The sequence below is a fragment of the Saimiri boliviensis genome, chromosome 14 (genome assembly GCF_048565385.1).
Source record: "Saimiri boliviensis isolate mSaiBol1 chromosome 14, mSaiBol1.pri, whole genome shotgun sequence".
Classification (NCBI taxonomy): domain Eukaryota; kingdom Metazoa; phylum Chordata; class Mammalia; order Primates; family Cebidae; genus Saimiri; species Saimiri boliviensis.
In genome coordinates, this window is record NC_133462.1 from 6,121,131 (window position 1) to 6,139,870 (window position 18,740).

At 42.0% G+C, this 18,740-nt stretch overlaps 2 protein-coding genes across 4 annotated transcripts in view; one reads left to right on the forward strand and one right to left on the reverse strand.

Moving 5' to 3' along the window:
- Nucleotides 1-18,111, forward strand: part of ZNF836 (zinc finger protein 836) — a 32,923-nt gene extending 14,812 nt beyond the window's left edge. For 2 of the 3 annotated variants that reach the window (XM_074385538.1, XM_039466617.2), the window contains one exon: nucleotides 2,218-7,990. In XM_074385538.1, coding sequence (XP_074241639.1) covers nucleotides 2,218-4,886 — 2,669 coding nt within the window. In that variant the 3' untranslated portion in view covers nucleotides 4,887-7,990. Of the gene's footprint in view, nucleotides 1-2,217; nucleotides 7,991-15,373 lie in introns of those variants that run through there. The other variant, XM_074385539.1, reaches the window with a different exon arrangement.
- LOC101036950 (large ribosomal subunit protein eL42-like) lies at nucleotides 9,351-9,895 on the reverse strand. Its single transcript, XM_003944221.4, has one exon. It carries the CDS (start codon nucleotides 9,783-9,785, stop codon nucleotides 9,465-9,467), a length of 321 nt encoding a protein of 106 aa, XP_003944270.1. The 5' UTR covers nucleotides 9,786-9,895; the 3' UTR covers nucleotides 9,351-9,464.
- Nucleotides 18,112-18,740: the final 629 nt, after the last annotated feature.

Consider the following 18,740-nt stretch of genomic DNA (forward strand, 5'->3'; position numbering starts at 1 on the left):
TTGTATTTTTAGTGGAGATGGGGTTTCACCATGTTGGCCAAGCTGGTCTCAAATTAGGGACCCCAGATGATCTGCCCGCCTCAGCCTCCCAAAATGCTGGGATTACAGGCATGAGCCACCGTGCCTGGCCTATGTTAAGATTTTTTAAAACAAGTTAGTGCTGTTTGCTAGCTTAGAATACTGTGCATTTTATTGTAAAGACTCACAAATATCTTTGTTCCATAAGGTATATCAGCATTGCTTCATGTTTCTAGTGAGATGGCAGCATATGGGTTTTACCTTAGTGTGGCTAGGTATAGCAGATACCATAGATAGGGTGGTTTAAACAACAGAAATTCACTTTTCACAGAGCTGGGTGATGAGCAGTCCAGATGTCAACACCAGGTTTTTCGTGTAGGCCCTTTTCCTGGTGTACCATGGCTAATTCTTTCTGTGTCCTCACATGGCAGAAGGATTGCCATGCAAAAAGCAAAAGCTTTTTCACATCTCCTCTAATTCCATTCCTTAAATTCTACCCACCATGCTGACCTAATTGTCTCCCAAAGTTCACATCTCTAAGTAGTATTACACTCAGGATTAGGTCCCTAACATATGAACTTTGGCAGACATAAGTCAATATAGCTGACCTGCAATGCTTGTTAGTGTTGCAGATGTCTGTTTTTCATGGAAATAGATAGTTTTGTTTTGTTTTTTCCAAGATGGAGTCTTGCTCTGTCGCCCAGGCTGGAGTGCCATAGCCCGATCTTGACTCATTGCAACCTCTGCCTCTGGGTTCAAGCAATTCTCCTGGCTCAGCCTCCTGAGTAGCTGGGATTACAGGTGCACACCAGCATGCCCAGCTAATTTTTGTATTTTTAGTAGAGATGGGGTTTCACCATGTTGACCAGGCTGGTCTTGAACTCCTGACCTCATTATCCACCCACCTTGGACTCCCAAAATATTAGGATTACAGGCATGAGCCACCATGCCTGGCCAGAAATAGATAGTTTAACACGTTTAATATGTATGTGATAATATTCAGAAAAATAACTTATTTTTATAACTTCAACATTTTTTCTCATTTTCCCAGTACAATTTTTGATTTATAATTCTAGCTTGCCATTTACATAGATCATTAATTAGTTGAACTTGTTGGTATTTAGCTGTAGTTTGGCATTTATTTGTGCACAATAAACTATGAATATATATACATATAACTTTTCTATTATGAGAGAGCCATATGTTTGCTGCTAGGTGGTGTATGATTTAGGGTCATGTTGGAAAAATACTTGCTTCAGTGCTAATATATGTTTGCACAACATTAGTCTTTTGGTCATTGAATGTTTGAAACTAGGCTTCCTTAAAATTCATTTGAATTACATGTGATTACTCTTTCTTTACTAAATAATTCTACTCCTTTTTTATTTGTAAAAATAGAATATCACTGTGGTAAAGTTTGGTAATTGTCTAGTATAAATGTTACTTTTAGCACAGTATATTTTCTTTTTTTTTTTTTTTTTGAGACGGAGTTTTGCTCTTGTTACCCAGGCTGGAGTGCAATGGTGCGATCTCGGCTCACCACAACCTCCGCCTCCTGGGTTCAGGCAATTCTCCTGCCTTAGCCTCCTGAGTAGCTGGGATTACAGGCACGTGCCACCATGCCCAGCTAATGTTTTGTATTTTTAGTAGAGACGGGGTTTCACCATGTTGACCAGGATGGTCTCGATCTCTCGACCTCGTGATCCACCCGCCTCGGCCTCCCAAAGTGCTGGGATTACAGGCTTGAGCCACCGCGCCCGGCCTAGCACAGTATATTTTCAATATAAAATATTTACAAAAAGTAGTTATTTAAAAACAAAACAAAACAAAACAAATGATACTAGTTATTTTTAAAATCCATGTTTGGCTGGGCCTGGTGGCTAACATGTGTAATCCCAGAATTCTGGGAGGCCAAGGCAGGGGATCACAAGGTCAGGAGTTCAAGACCAGCCTGGCCAATATGGTGAAACCCCATCTCTACCAAAAATATAAAAAAATTAGCCATGCATGGTGGCATGTGCCTGTAGTCCCAACCACTCAGGAGGCTGATGCAGAAGAATCACTTGAACCCAGATTGCAGAGGTTGCAGTGAGCTGAGATCACGCTACTGCACTCCAGCCTGGGCAACAGAGCAAGACTTTGTCTCAAAAATCAATCAAACAAACAACAACAAATACCCATGTTCATTATATTTTGTAGGTATCATTCCTAAATGTACGACCAAGGAATTACCACCAATAGGGAACAGTAATACAGGAGAAAAATTCCGAACAATGACGCTGGAAAGACATGAATGCTATGACATTGAAGATATTTACCTAAGGGAAATCCAGAAAAATCTACTGGACCTTGAATTTCAGTGGAAACATGGTGAAATAAATTTTAAAGAAGTGCCAATGACCTATAAAAACAATCTTACTGGTAAAAGAGGTCAACATAGTCCAGAGAATGTAGAAAACAAATGTATTGAAAATCAGCTTACATTAAGCTTTCAGTCACATCTGACTGAACTGCAGAAATTTCAAACTGAAGGGAAAATTTATCAATGTAACCAAACTGAGACAACAGTTAATAATGTTTCCTTAATGTCACCACTTCAAATAATTCTTCCTAGTGTCCAAACCAGCATTTCTAGGAAATATGGGAATGAGTTTTTGCAACTGTCATTACCCATCCAACTTGAGAAAACACACATTAGGGAAAAGCCTTATATATGTAATGAGTGTGGCAAAACCTTTAGAGTATCTTCAAGTCTTATTAACCATCAGATGATACATACTACAGAGAAACCTTACAAATGCAATGAATGTGGCAAAGCCTTTCATCAGGGCTCACTACTAACTATACATCAGATAGTCCATACAAGGCGGAAACCATATCAATGTGATGTATGTGGCAAGATCTTCAGACAAAACTCAGATCTTGTAAATCACTGGAGAAGTCACACTGGAGAGAAACCATACAAATGTAATCAATGTGGCAAGTCCTTCAGCCAAAGTTACAACCTTACAATACATCAAAGAATTCACACTGGAGAGAAACCTTACAAATGTAATGAATGTGGGAAAACCTTCAAACAAGGCTCATGCCTAACTACACATCAGATAATCCATACAGGACAGAAACCATATCAGTGTGATATATGTGGCAAGGTCTTCAGGCAAAATTCAAATCTCGTAAATCACCAGAGAATCCACACTGGAGAGAAACCATACAAATGCAATGTATGTGGAAAGTCTTTTAGTCAAAGTTCCAACCTGGCAACTCATCAGACAGTTCATACTGGAAACAAACCCTATAAATGTAATGAGTGTGGCAAAACCTTTAAACGGAGCTCAAGCCTCACTACACATCAGATAATCCATACAGGAGAGAAACCATATACATGTGATATATGTGACAAGGTCTTCAGTCAACGTTCACAACTTGCAAGGCACCAGAGAAGTCATACTGGAGAGAAACCTTACAAATGCAATGAATGTGGGAAGGTCTTCAGTCAGCATTCACATCTTGCGGGGCATCGGAGAATTCATACTGGAGAGAAGCCTTACAAATGTGATAAATGTGGTAAAGCCTTTAAACAGGGCTCATTACTCACTAGACATAAGATAATTCATACCAAAGAGAAACGTTACCAATGCAATGAATGTGGAAAGGTCTTTAGTGAAAATTCATGCCTTGTAAGGCATTTAAGAATTCACACTGGGGAGCAACCTTACAAATGTAATGTGTGCGGCAAGGTCTTCAATTACAGTGGAAACCTTTCAATTCATAAGAGAATACATACAGGAGAGAAACCTTTCCAATGTAATGAATGTGGCACAGTCTTCAGGAATTACTCATGCCTAGCACGTCATCTAAGAATTCACACTGGGCAGAAACCTTACAAATGTAATGTGTGTGGCAAGGTCTTCAATGACAGTGGAAACCTTTCAAATCATAAGAGAATTCATACCGGAGAGAAGCCCTTTCAATGCAATGAATGTGGCAAGGTCTTCAGTTATTATTCATGCCTAGCACGTCATCGGAAAATTCATACTGGAGAGAAACCTTACAAATGTAACGATTGTGGCAAAGCGTATACTCAGCGTTCAAGCCTCACTAAACATCTGATAATTCATACTGGAGAGATATCTTACAATTGTAATGAGTTTGGTGGGGCATTTATCCAAAGTTCAAAACTTGCAAGATATCACAGAAATCCTACTGGGGAGAAACCACACAAATGTAGCCACTGTGGTAGAACTTTTAGTCATATAACAGGCCTGACATACCATCAGAGAAGACATACCGGAGAGATGCCATACAAATGTGCTGAATGTGGCCAGGTCTTTAATTCCACTTCGAACCTTGCAAGACATCGGAGAATTCATACGGGGGAGAAACCTTACAAATGTAGTGAATGTGGCAAAGTCTTTCGTCATCAGTCAACACTAGTGCGTCATCGGAGTATTCATACCGGAGAGAAACCTTACACATGTACAGAGTGTGGCAAAGCCTTTAGAGTGCGCTCAATTCTGGTTAACCATCAGAAAATGCATACTGGAGAGAAACCTTATAAATGTAATGAATGTGGTAAAGCTTTTATTGAAAGGTCCAAGCTGGTGTACCATCAAAGAAATCACACTGGAGAGAAGCCATACAAATGTATTGAATGTGGCAAGGCCTTTGGGCGGTTTTCTTGCCTCAGCAAACACCAAATAATTCATTCTGGAGAAAAACCTTATAAATGTAATGAATGCGGCAAATCTTTTATTAGTCGCTCAGGCCTTACTAAGCATCAGACAAAACATATTGGAGAGAACCTTACAACTAAACTGAACGTGGCAAGGCCTTTAGATGCTCTCCTAACTTCTGGGTTCAAATAATTCATACTTCCTGATATAGCTTATATAATTTTCACTTCTTTCTGAAATCCTGTGGAATTTCAATACCCCGAATTGGAGGTGGGACCTGGTGGGAGATGACTGGATAACGGGTGGATTTCTCAAGAATGGTTTAGCATCACTTGGTGCTCTTCTCAGGACAGTGAGTTCTGGTGAGATATTGTTGTTTAAAAGTGTATGGCAGGCCAGGCACAGTGGATCATCCCTGTAATCTCAGCATTTAGCAGGGGTCGAAGTGCACAGATCACTTGTGGCCAGGTGTTCAAGACCAGGCTGGTGAACATGGTGAAACCTTGTCTCTACTAAAACACAAAAATTAGCTGGGCATGGTGATGCATGCCTGTAATCTTAGCTACTCAAGAGGCTGAGGCATGAGAATCACTTGAACCCAGGAGACAGAGGTTGCAGTGAGCCAAGATGGTGCCACTGCACTCCAGCCGGGGTGACAGCAAGACACTGTCTCAAAAAAAAAAGTGTAGGAACCTTCCTCTTGTTTGCTTCTCTTCTTGCCATGTGACATGTCCACTCCCCCTTAGCCGTACACCATGATTTTAACATTCTTTTTTTTTTTTTGAGGCGGAGTTTCGCTCTTGTTACCCAGGCTGGAGTGCAATGGCGCGATCTCAGCTCACCGCAACCTCCGCCTCCTGGGTTCAGGCAATTCTCCTGCCTCAGCCTCCTGAGTAGCTGGGATTACAGGCACGCGCCACCATGCCCAACTAATGTTTTGCATTTTTAGTAGAGACGGGGTTTCACCACGTTGACCAGGAAGGTCTCGATCTCTTGACCTTGTGATCCACCCAGCTCGGCCTCCCAAAGTGCTGGGATTACAGGCTTGAGCCACCGCACCCGGCAATTTTAACATTCTTGAGGCTTCCCCAGAAGGTGAGCAGATGCCAGCACCATGTTTCCTATAAAGCCTGTAGAACTGTGAGTCCTTTAAACTTCTTTATAAGTTACCCAGCCTCAGGTATTTCTTTATAGCAATTCAAATATAGCCTAATATGTTTACATATGCAGTAAATGTAGCTAAGTTTTAAGCTGGTGTTCACTACTCACTTGGCATAAGAATATACGTGTTGGAGAGAAATTACAGAAGTGTAATATGTATGGCAGGAATTCCATTCAAAGATCAAAACTTGTGGATCTAATTCAAAGTGCAGAGATGCTTTACAAATGAAGAGTGTGGTAAAACCTTTACCAGAGTTCAATCGCTATTGGACATGAGGCAGTTTATACTGAAAGGAAATCTACATGGACATGCCAGAGACTTTCTCCAGTCATTAGAACTTACTAGACGTCAGAATATACAACTTAGAGACGAGCCACACAAATGTAATGTGTGTGGTAAGGCTTTTATCCGAACATCGAAATGGAAACCTGAGAATTCATACAGAAGAGCTACCTTACAAATGTAACAAATGCAGTAAGACTTTTAACAAGTCATATGTTTGTTTTTGGAGTGTGACAGAATTTATAGAGGAGAAAAATCCTATAAATGTGCTGAACGTGCCCACCTCGGCCTCCCAAAGTGCTGGGATTACAGGTGTGAGCCACCACACCTGGCCAAAATTGTTTGCATTTTTAGTAAAGGCGGGATTTCACAATGTTGGCCAGGCTGGTCTTGAACTCCTGACCTCCGGTGATCTGCCCACCTTGAACTCCCAAAGTGCTGGGATTACAGGCATGAGCCACCCCACCTGGCCAGCATCTGTCATTTCTCTGTAACTTTTTTGCCACACAAATCTGAGAATGCCACCGTGACATATGCATCCTTCAGGTTCTTCAATGGAAGAAATCTAAGTCCATAAATTGGGTTAAATGGTTTCTAGTTGAGTATACAATGATAAAAAATTATTTTTAAAATGTAGTTTTGGCTGGGCTCTGTGGCTCATGCCTGTATTCCTAGCACTTTGGGAGGTTGAGGTAGACAGATTGCCTGAGCCCAGAAGTTTGAGAACAACCTAGACAACATGATGAAACCTAATCTCTACTAAAAATACAAAAACTGAAGTGAGAGGATCACTTGAGCCTGGGGAGGTGGAGGCTACAGTGAGCTGTGATAGCGCCAGCACACTGCAGCCTGGGCAATAGAGCGAGACCCCATCTCAAACAAAAAGTATGCTCCAGTTGAGAAATCATGGAATACAATGTTTATTATGATAACTTCAAATATGCTTTGTTACAGCCTTTGAAAAATGCATCTTTTATTAAATTATTTAATATTTGTTGACTGATATATATTTTATGGTACAGTTGTAAAAATATAGACAATTTGTCATAACAGTATTTCAGAAGCATTTTCAACAATTATGTTGTGTAAAGTGTCCTATGTATGCATGAAGAAAGGACATGTATAAAGTTTTTAACATGAAGAAGAATTGAGTCTCAACCTGGGTGTCATGAGTTTCAAGAGTAAACATTTCAGTGTTGAATTAAAGAGTCTGAATTCATTTTTCCTTTTCTCTTGAGACAGTGTCTGGTTCCATCACCCAAGCAGTAGTACAGTAACACCATGTTGGCTCACTGAAACCTCCACCTCCCAGGCTCAAGCGATTTCACACCTCAGGCCTTCCAACTAGCTTGCACCACAAGTGTACACCATTACCCATGGCCAATTTTTGTGTTTTTTTTGTAGAGATGGGTTTTGTCATGTTGCCAAGGTTGCTCTGGAACTCCTGGGTTCAAGCAATCTGCCCACCTCAGCGTCTTTCAAAGTGCTGGGATTACAGGCGTAAGTCCCTGTACCCTGCCTTATTCCTTTCCTTGCTTAGTAAACTTGCTTTCACTTTACAACGTGAACTCGCCCATAATTCTTTCTTGTACAAGATCCAAGAACCCTCCCTTTTGGTTGTAGCTACGTAACATACCCACTGCCTAGACAGAACCAGTTCATCAAGATAAAAGAGTTGTTTTTTTTTGAGACGGAGTTTCACTCTTGTTACCCAGGCTGGAGTGCAATGGCGCGATCTCGGCTCACTGCAACCTCCGCCTCCTGGGTTCAGGCAATTCTCCTGCCTCAGCCTCCTGAGTAGCTGGGATTACAGGCACGCGCCACCACGCCCAGCTAATTTTTTGTATTTTTAGTAGAGACGGGGTTTCACCATGTTGACCAGGATGGTCTCGATCTCTTGACCTCGTGATCCACCCGCCTCGGCCTCCCAAAGTGCTGGGATTAGAGTCTTGAGCCACCACGCCCGGCCCAAGATAAAAGAGTTTAATTCACGTGGAGCTGGCTGTACAGGAACCTGAAATTTTATTATTATGCAAATTAGTCTCCCCCAAAACCCTGGGATCAGGGTTTTTGAGGATAATTTGATGGGTAAGGGTCAGTTGGGAATGCTGATTGGTTGGGTAGAAAATGAAATCACAGAGAGTTGAAGCTGTCCTTTTGCAATGAGTCAGTTCCTGGGCAGGGTCATGTAGGGTCCAGCCTTATAGGTCCTTGTGAGCCCTCTCTACTGGAGTGGAGATGAAAAATTGTAGAAATAAAAGACACAAGAAACAGAGATAGAGCAAAGAAAGTTTGGGTCCAGGGGTCCACCGCTAACCAAAACGCGGAGTCCTGCAGTAGCCCCAAGTGTCCGCGGTCTCTTTTATTGAGTACAAAAGCTGGGGGCAGGGTAGGTAGGGCATGTCTTTGGTGATCCAAGGCTAGGGGCAGGGTAAAAGACGGTGTGGTAGTGATAGGGTCAAGTACATCACGTGTCATGTAAGTAGGGGCTCAGGAATTTTCCATAGCCGAGATGAGGTAAGGGGCATAATGCATCAGCCTATTTTCCATACTTGTCACAAAGACGTTAGGATTTACATTACTTTTTTTTTTTTTTTGAGACGGAGTTTTGCTCGTTACCCAGGCTGGAGTGCAATGGCGCCATCTCGGCTCACCGCAACCTCCGCCTCCTGGGCTCAGGCAATTCTCTTGCCTCAGCCTCCTGAGTAGCTGGGATTACAGGCACGCACCACCATGCCCAGCTAATTTTTTTTGTATTTTTAGTAGAGATGGGGTTTCACCATGTTGACCAGGATTGTCTTGATCTCTTGACCTCGTGATCCACCCACCTCGGCCTCCCAAAGTGTTGGGATTACAGGCATGAGCCACTGCAACCGGCCCGATTTACATTACTTTTACTGATTAATTCTTTTTTTTTTTTTGAGACGGAGTTTCGCTCTTGTTACCCAGGCTGGAGTGCAATGGCACGATCTCGGCTCACCACAACCTCCGCCTCCTGGGCTCAGGCAATTCTCCCGCCTCAGCCTCCTGAGTAGCTGGGATTACAGGCACGCGCCACCATGCCCAGCTAATTTTTTTGTGTTTTTAGTAGAGACGGGGTTTCACCGTGTTGACCAGGATGGTCTCGATCTCTCGACCTCGTGATCCACCCGCCTCGGCCTCCCAAAGTGCTGGGATTACAGGCTTGAGCCACCGCGCCCGGCCCTGATTAATTCTTTTTTTTTTTTTTCTTCTTGTAAGAATACCACTGTATTTATTTTCTAACAGGTAATTTTTCTACGGCTTCAACATTTTCTTTACAATATAAAAAGAAAAAATCCCAAAGTTTAGAACTGGATCACTTGGCCCTTTCTCTTCTTATCTCCTCCCAGTTCAAAATGCTTGCATCTCTTAATGGCCAGCATCCTCTTGGATCTGCAGTTAGGCTCAACACATTCCAGCCGGAGCGCAATCTTCTCTGTGGTCTTAGCCTTCTTCCGGAAAATTGGCTTTGTCTGCCCACCATGGCCTCTCTGCTTCCGATCATAGCGCCTCTTTCCCTGGGCATACAAGGAATCCTTGCCCTTCTTATACTGTGTCACTTTGTGAGGCTGATGCTTGCCACACTTCTTACAGAAGGTTCTTCGGGTTTTAGGTACGTTGACCATCTTTGCAGAAGGGCTGGTCTGTCTATATGATGAAAACCAGAAACGGCGTCCGAGACACTCGCCTCGCGCAGCTCTCGCCTCACAACAGCGATTAATTCTTAAAAGATAAAAGGAACCAGGTGCAGAAGCGGATCATGAGACTGACATGGAATGTGACCACTGAAGCACAGCATCACCTCGAGACAATGAAGCCCCCGGATGTCTGCAGGCCTGACGACTGCCAGGCCTACCGCAAGAGCTTGGAGAAGCAGAGTTTTCTCTTAACTCCTCCGAGGAAGGAGACGTCTCAGCTATTTTGGACATCTCCTTCCCTAGCTGGCTAAATAGCGGGTGCTTTCCCAGTGCTAGTGGGGCCCGCTCAGCCAAGATGCCCTCCAGTAACCCTTATGCGGGCTTGACAGAGGGTCTAAAGCATGTTGCCTTAGGGTCATTCATTTCATAGTGTTGCCCCCGGGTCACACTTTCGACCTGAGAGGCATTAGTGAAAGAATTAAGACCACCTATGAATAACTAAGATCACCTATGTATGAATAACTAATAACTACAGCATCTTATTTCTAGTTACTTTCTTCTTCATTATTTATATGGAAATAGGCTGAGGCTTTGGCCTCCTGCCTCTGCACTTATGGGGCTCCCCCTCTACAAGGTCACAAGACCAGATGAGCCAGTTTATGGATCTAGGTTGGTGTCAGGTGATCCATCAAGTGTAGGGTCTGCAAAATATCTCAAGCACGGATCTTCTGTTTTATAACGGTAATGTTATCCCCAGGAACAATTTGCAAACAGTGATAATCTTGTAGCCTCCAGCTACCTGATTCCTAAACCATAATCTCTCATTTTGTGCTTAATTTGTTAGTCTTACAAAGACAATCTAGTCCCTAAGCAGGAAGGGGGTTTGTTTTGGGAAAGGGTTATTAATATCTTTGTTTCAAACTATAAACTAAGTTCCTCCCAAAGTTAGTTCAGCTTATGCCCAGGAATGAACAAGGCAGCTTGGAGTTTAAAAGCAAGACGGAGTTGATTAGGTCAGATCTCTCTCACTGTAATAACATTCTAAGTTCTAATTGTGCAATGGCAGTCTCAGATTCTGGATCAGGATTCCTTTCTGGTAATGTGAGGACAGTTATGAGTGCATCCAGACATCCAAAAAGTTACCTCTGAGCGTCAGGGATTTCCTATCCCTATGGGTTCTTCCCTTGCATGTCAACCCAAGGATTCACTGGGGACCCTAGAATTACAGAGGCCAGTCTAGAAATATAAAGACAGGAGAGAGAAGAAGAGGTGAAGTAGTTTTGAAGAAGAGAAAGAGGGTCCATGCTACCTCAGTTTTTTTTCCAACAAAGCTTTCATGCTGAGAAATAGGATCCTGGTTTGTGGGAGGGATTTTATAGGAGGGTGAGGAAAATGCCCTTTTAGGGTAGAGTCTGTAGAGCCCTAATTGGGGAAAAGGAGTCAGCCTGAAAGGAACAGGGGAAAGCAAAGAGATCAAGCAAATAAGCTATAAATCATTCTTCATGGTCCAGGACAGATAAACAAAATGGAGGAAGCAGATAAGCTGTAGATCATCTCTCTCTCTCTCTTTTTGAGGCACAGTCTTGCTCTGTCGCCAGTCTGGGGTGCAGTAATGCAATCTCAGTGCACTGCAACGTCCGCCTCCCAGGTTCAAGCAATTCTCCTGCCTCACCCTCCTGAGTAGCTGGGACTACAGGCGTGCGCCGCCTCGCCCAGATAATTCTTGTATTTTTAGTAGAGACTGGTTTCACCATGCTGGCCAGGATGGTCTCCATCTCTTGACCTCGTGATCCGCCCACCTAGCCTCCCAAAGTGTTGGGGTTTATAGTCATGAGCCGACGGGCCTGGGGATCTCTTTTTCTTTATGGCATAGGGCATATAGCCTTTCTGTGGAAATAACGTAAATAACTCACAAACTTTCTCCTTTCATTTATCATCAAACACCTCAGCTAACAGAAGAACGCAAGTTATCTCCCGGTTACCTTGGCCTCCCAAAGTGTGAGGATTAGAGGCATGAGCCACTGCACCCAGCCAAATCTCCTTTTCTCATGAGGAAGTCAGTCAGTGGGTTCAGAGCTTATTTTAACCTGATCATCTCTTTAAATGCCCTATATTTAAATACAGTCACATTCTGAGGCAGTGGGTGTTGGCACTGCAGGATATGGTTTTTTTTTGGAAACATGATTCTGCTCATTACACTCTGTGCTCTGGACTCCCAACATTTATATCCTTCTTACATGCCAACTCCCTTCACTCCATCCCACATGATTAACTCAGTAGATGCAGAGAAGGCCTTTGACGAAATTCAACAGCCCTTTATGGTGAAAACTCTTAATAAACTAAGTATCAATGGAACATATCTCAAAACAATAAAAGCTATTTATGACAAACCCACAGCCAATATCATACTGAATGGGCAAAAACTGTAAGGATTCCCTTTGAAAAGTGGCAACAGACATGGGTGCCCTCTCTCATCATTCCTTTCAACGAGGTATTGGAAGTTCAAGCAAGAGCAATCAGGCAAGAAAAAGAAGTAACGGGTATTCGATTAGGAAAAAGGGAAGTCAGATTGTCTCTATTTGAAGATTTCATGATTGTATTTTTAGAAGACCCCATTATCTCAGCCCAAAATCTCCTTAAGCTGATAAGCAACTTCAGTAAAGTCTCAGGATACGAAATCAATGTGCAAAAATTACAGGCATTCCTACACACCAATAACAGACAATCAGAGAGCCAAATCATAAGCCAACTCCAATTCACAATTGCAACAAAGAGAATAAAATACCTGGAAATACCACTAACAAAGTATATAAAGGACCTCTTCAAGGAGAACTACAAACCGCTGCTCAAGGAAATAAGAGAGGACACAAACAGAAGGAAAAGCATTCCATGCTCATGCTTAGGAAGAATCAATATTGTGAAAATGGCCATAGTGCCCAAAATAATTTTTAGATTCAATGCTATCTCCATTAAACTTCCATTAACCCTCTTCACAGAACTGGAAAAAACCACCTTAAACTTCATATGGAACCAAAAAAGAGGCCGCATAGCCAAGACAATCCTAAGCAAAAAGGAGCAAAGCTGGAGGCATCACACTACCTGACTTCAAACTATATTACATGGTGACTGTAATCAAAACAGCATGCTACTGGTACCAAAACAGAGACCAATGGAATAGACCAGATGCCCCAGACAGAATACCACACAACTACAACCATCTGATCTTTGACAAACCAGACAAAAAGAAGCAATCAGGAAAGGATTCCCTGTTTAATACATGGCATTGGGGAACTGGCCAGCCATGTGCAGAAAGCTGAAACTGGACTCCTTCCTTACACCTTACACAAAAATTAACTGCAGATGGATTAAAGATTTAAACGTAAGACCTAACAGCATAAAAACCCTGAAAGAAAACCTAGGCAGTACGATTCAGGACAAAAGTATGGGCAAGCAGTTCATGACTGAAACACCAAAAACAATGAGAGCAAAAGCCAAAATAGACAAATGGCATCTAATTAAACAAAAGAGTTTCTGCACAGCAAAAGAAACAATCATTAGAGTGAATCAGCAATCAACAGAATGGGAAAAATTTTTTGCAAGCTACCCATCTGACAAAGGGCTAATATCCAGAAGCTACAAAGAACTAAAACAAATATACAAAAGAAAAACAAACAACCCCATCAGAAAGTGGGTAAAAGATATATGTACAGATACTTTTCAAAAGAAGACATTTATGAGGCAAAAAAATATGAAAAAATGCCCATCATCACTGGTCATTAGAGAAATGCAAATCAAACCACATTGAGATACCGTCTTACACCAGTTAGAATGGCGATCATTAAAAAATCTGGAGACAAAAGATGCTGGACAGCATGTGGAGAAACAGGAACGCTTTTACATTGTTGGTTCAAGTGTAAATTAGGTCAACCATTGTGGAAGACAATGTCGCTATTCATCAAGGATCCAGAACTAGAAACACCATCTGACCCAGCAAGCCCATTACTGGATATTTACCCAAAGGATTATAAATCAATGTATTATAAAGACATTAAGTTAACTGTGGCACTGTTTACAATAGCAAAGACTTGTAACCAACCCAAATGCCCATCAAAGATAGACTGGATAAAGAAAATGTGGCACATACATACCATGGAATACTATGCAGCCATAAAAAAGGATGAGTTCATGTCGTTTGCAGGGACATGGATGAATCTGGAAACCGTGATTTTCAGCAAACTGACACAAGACCGGAAAACCGAACACCGCATGTTCTCACTCATAAGTGGGTGTTGAACAATGAGAACACATGGACACAGGGAAGGGAACATCACACACTGCAGTCTGTTGAGGGGTGGATGGGTGGCTGGGAAGGGATAGCAGGAGGTGGGGAGATTGAGGAGAGATAACATTAGGAGAAATACCTAATGTAGGTGACGGGGAATGGAGGCAGCAAACCAGCATGGCATGTGTATACCTATGTAACAATCCTGCAACATCAGCACGTGTACCCCAGAACTTAAAGTAAAATAAAATAAAATAAAATATAAATACAAAAGTTAGTGATCTCAACATATTTTCTACTTATCATATGTTATCTGTAGAACATATGTTCTTGTTTATTACCAAGGGAGAATTGCTAAGAATTTCATACAATAAAGTTTCTATATTTACATATAATGCAAATTTGTATATGCAATACGGAAATTTGTAGCACAGAATTCTAAATATATAGTATACTGTATTTTACTTACCTGCTGGTTTTTTTTTTGTTTTTTTTTTTTTTGAGACGGAGTTTTGCTTTTGTTACCCAGGCTGGGGTGCAATGGCACGATCTCGGCTCACCGCAACCTCCGCCTCCTGGGTTCAGGCAATTCTCCTGCCTCAGCCTCCTGAGTAGCTGGGATAACAGGCATGCGCCACCATGCCCAGCCAATTTTTTGTATTTTTAGTAGAGACGGGGTTTCACCATGTTGACCAGGATGGTCTCGATCTCTTGACCTCATGATTCACCCGCCTCGGCCTCCCAAAGTGCTGGGATTACAGGCTTGAGCCACCACGCCCGGCTACCTGCTGGTTTTATCATGGGTTATTAGAGTGTTTTATTTACTAATTTATATAATTATTAATTAGTTGAACTTGTAAATATTTACTATTACATTATGTCTTGCTGTGGTTTGGCATTTGTTTGTACACAGTAAACATGAATTAAATATACATAATTTTTATTCTTTTCTGTTCTGAGAGAGCCATATGTTTACTGCCAGTTGGTGTGTAATTTGGTGTCATTGGTCACAAAATACTTGTTTTAGTGCAAATGTATGTATGCACAAGATGAGTCTTTGGTTGTAGGGTGTTTCAAACTAGGCTTTCCTAAAATAACTTGAATTACATGTTGTCACCCTTTCTTTACTACAGAATTCTATTTGTTTTGTATTTTTAAAAAGAGAAGATCATGGTAGAGAACTTTCACACCTGTCTAGTATAAACATTATGTTTAGTGTAGTATGGTTCCAATATAAAATATTTATTTATCAATAATAGTTATTGAAAAAACCCATGTTCGTTATATTTTGCAGGTATCTCTCCTAAATGTATGATCAAGGAATTACCACCAACAGAGAAGAGTAATAAAAGAGAAAGATTCCAAACAGCGACACTGGAAAGACATCAAAGCTAACAATCCTCAAAATTAATACTTCAGGGAAATACAGGAAAATCTACAGTACATGGCCTTGAATTTCAATGAAACGATGGTGAAACAAATTCATAAAGAAGTGCCAGTGACCCATGAAAACAATGTTGCTGGTAAAAGAGCTCAACATAGTCAAGGGGATGTAGAAAACAAGCATACTGAAAACCAGCTCACAGCAAGCTTTCAGTCACGCCTGGCTGAACTGCAGAAAGTTCAAACTGAGGGGAGAATTTATGAATGAGATCAAATGGAGAAGACAAATAATAATGGTTGTTTAGTTTCTCCACGCATTAGGGGAAAATCTTACGTGTTTAATGAATGTGGCAAAACCTTTGGAGAGTCTTCCAGTCTTACTGCTCATCAGATGAGGCATACTGCAGAGAAACCTTACAAATGCAATGAGTGTGGCAAAACCTTTAAACGGAGCTCAAACCTCACTGTACATCAGGTAATCCGTGGAGGGGGGAAACCACATAAATGTGATGTAAGTGGCAAGGCATTCAGACACAGATCAACTCTTGGATGCCACCAGAGAATCCACAGTGAAGAGAAACCATAAAAAGGCATTGAATGTGGCAAGGTCTTCAGTAAATGTACAAGTCTTGCAGTGCATCGGGGAAGTCATACTGAAAAGAAACCTTGCAAGTGCAATGAATGTGGCAAGGTGTTCAGTAAACGTTCAAGTCTGACAATGCATCAGAGAAGTCATACTGGACAGAAACCTTATAAATGCAATAAATGTGGCAAGGTCTACAGTAAGCATTCACATCTTTCAGTGCATTAGAAAATTCATACCAGAGGAAAAACCTTACAAATGCAATGAATGTGGCAAAGCTTTCAGCACACCTTCACATCTTGCAGTGCATCAGAGAATTCATACTAGAGAGAAACCTTACAAACGCAATGAGTGTGGCAAGGACTTCAGGCTGCATTCCCTTCTTTCAGTGCATCGGTGAGTTCATACTGGGCAGAAACCTCACAAATGTAAAGAATGTAGCAAGGTCTTCAGTCAGCATTTAGGTCTTAAAGTACATCGGCAAATTCATACTGGCGACAGACCTAACAAATGCAAAGAATGTGGCAAGGTCTTCAGTCAATGTTCACGTCTTACAGTCCATCTGAAAATTCATAGTGGATAGGAGCCCTACAAATGCAATGAATGTGGCAAGGTCTACAGTCAATACTCACATCTTCTAGGGCAGGCGTCCCCAAACTACGGCCCACGGGCCGCATGCGGCCCCCTGAGGCCATTTATCCGACCCACCCCCACACTTCAGGAAGGGGCACCTCTTTCACTGGTGGCCAGTGAGAGGAACACAATATGTGGCGGCCCTCCAACGGTCTGAGGGACAGTGAACTGGCCCCCTGTGTAAAAAGTTTGGGGACACCTGCCCTACACGGTAGTAAATTGCATTTTTCCTATGTATGCATTTGTCAAATATGACAACAACAACATCACAAATAAAAGAGATTTTGGATACTGTTCTACTCTAGGTCATGATGAAACCACAGCCTCACTATATGCAGCACTATTTGTATTCCCTGAAGTTTTATTTTCTGTGCTCATAATCTTGTCCAGTGGCTCCATGATTTTCATTCTGTACAAGTACAAGGAGCGGGTCCGACACATTCACAGGAATAATGTTTCCTTCAGATCATCCCACGAGTCCAGAGCCACCCAGAGCATCCTTGCCCTGGTGGGCACCTTTGTGTCTTGTCCACCCTCTCCTCTATCTTTCATGCTTATATTGCTCTATTTCATAATCGAAGTTGGCTGGTGAACACAGCTGCTGTCATTTCTGTGGGTTTTCCAGCTGTCAGCCCCTTTGTGCTGATGAGCGGTGACTCCACTGCAGCTAGATTGTGCTTCCTCTGGGTGAGAAACACAAAATCTCCTAATCTTATTAGACATATGAAAACTATGTTTTAGCACATAGATCAGTTGTTTTTTTCATCACCCTTGATATGTCAATACAGACATATGGAAAAGCCAAATATCTAAAATAAACCTTAAAGGGTACTGGGATTTTCAGCTTGTTATTCATGGGACACATATGGGCACAGCAAAAATGAATGAAGCAAGTTGCCAACATTCTGATGCATAGCCTCCTGCTGATGATAGTAGTCCTAATGAAATGTTTCTAAAGACAAATTAAACAGATTTGGTTCCAGCTTGTTTGTCAGGTTAATGAAACCTTGATCAAGTGCTGTACTTATGGCATAACATGCCAGGAGTGATCACAGTGAAGAAATGGGTGGTGGGTCTTGTTGGAAGCCAAATCTCCAAGGGTTTCTCATCTACAAACATGTCTAATGGATGGAGGGATGAACAGCATTTTGGTCCTGACCTGTGTTTTTTTGAAATATTTGTTTAAAAAATATCCTTGGAAAACAGTGATAGTCTCACCCTCTGGAACACTGGACCGACTGGTTTCCTGTACACCAAAATAAAGATGTTTCCCTCCTGAACAAATGGCGGGACAGGTTTGGTAGCAGCTCACTTGAATTATTAAATTTTTCTACACTCCAGGTTCCTCAGCCTTGAGATAAATCCACTGCACATGCAGCTTTCACTAGGTCCTCTCTGCATCTTTCCCACTGGAACTGGGCTGGGGAGGGAGCAAGTGAAACTAAAGCAAACAGGATGCTCATACGTCCTGCTGCGTTGAGGACAATGAAGTTCTCTGCATTCTTAAAAAAGACTGTATGTATTTTTAAAGTATTTTTTGGTTCACATGCAAATTGAGTCAAAGATACAGTGATTTCTCCTCCTCTTCTACCTTGACAAATGCACAGCCACCATTTTATCAAAGTCTCACACCAGAGTGGTATATTTGTTATAATTGATGAAAGTATATTGACACATCATTTTCACCCAATCCCAGAGTTTAATTTTAAGGCTCACCCTTGGTGGTATATAGTCTATGAGTTTTGTTTTGTTTTTTTTTTTTGAGATGGAATTTCACTCTTGTTACCCAGGCTGGAGTGCAATGGCGTGATCTCAGCTCACCGCAACCTCTGCCTCCTGGGTTCAGGCAATTCTCCTGCCTCAGCCTCCCGAGTAGCTGGGATTACAGGCATATGCCACCATGCCCAGCTAATTTTTTGTATTTCTAGTAGAGACGGGGTTTCACCATGTTGACCAGGATGGTCTCGATCTCTTGACCTTGTGATCCACCCGCCTCGGCCTCCCTAGGTGCTGGGATTACACGCATGAGCCACTGCGCCCGGCAGTCTATGAGTTTTGATAA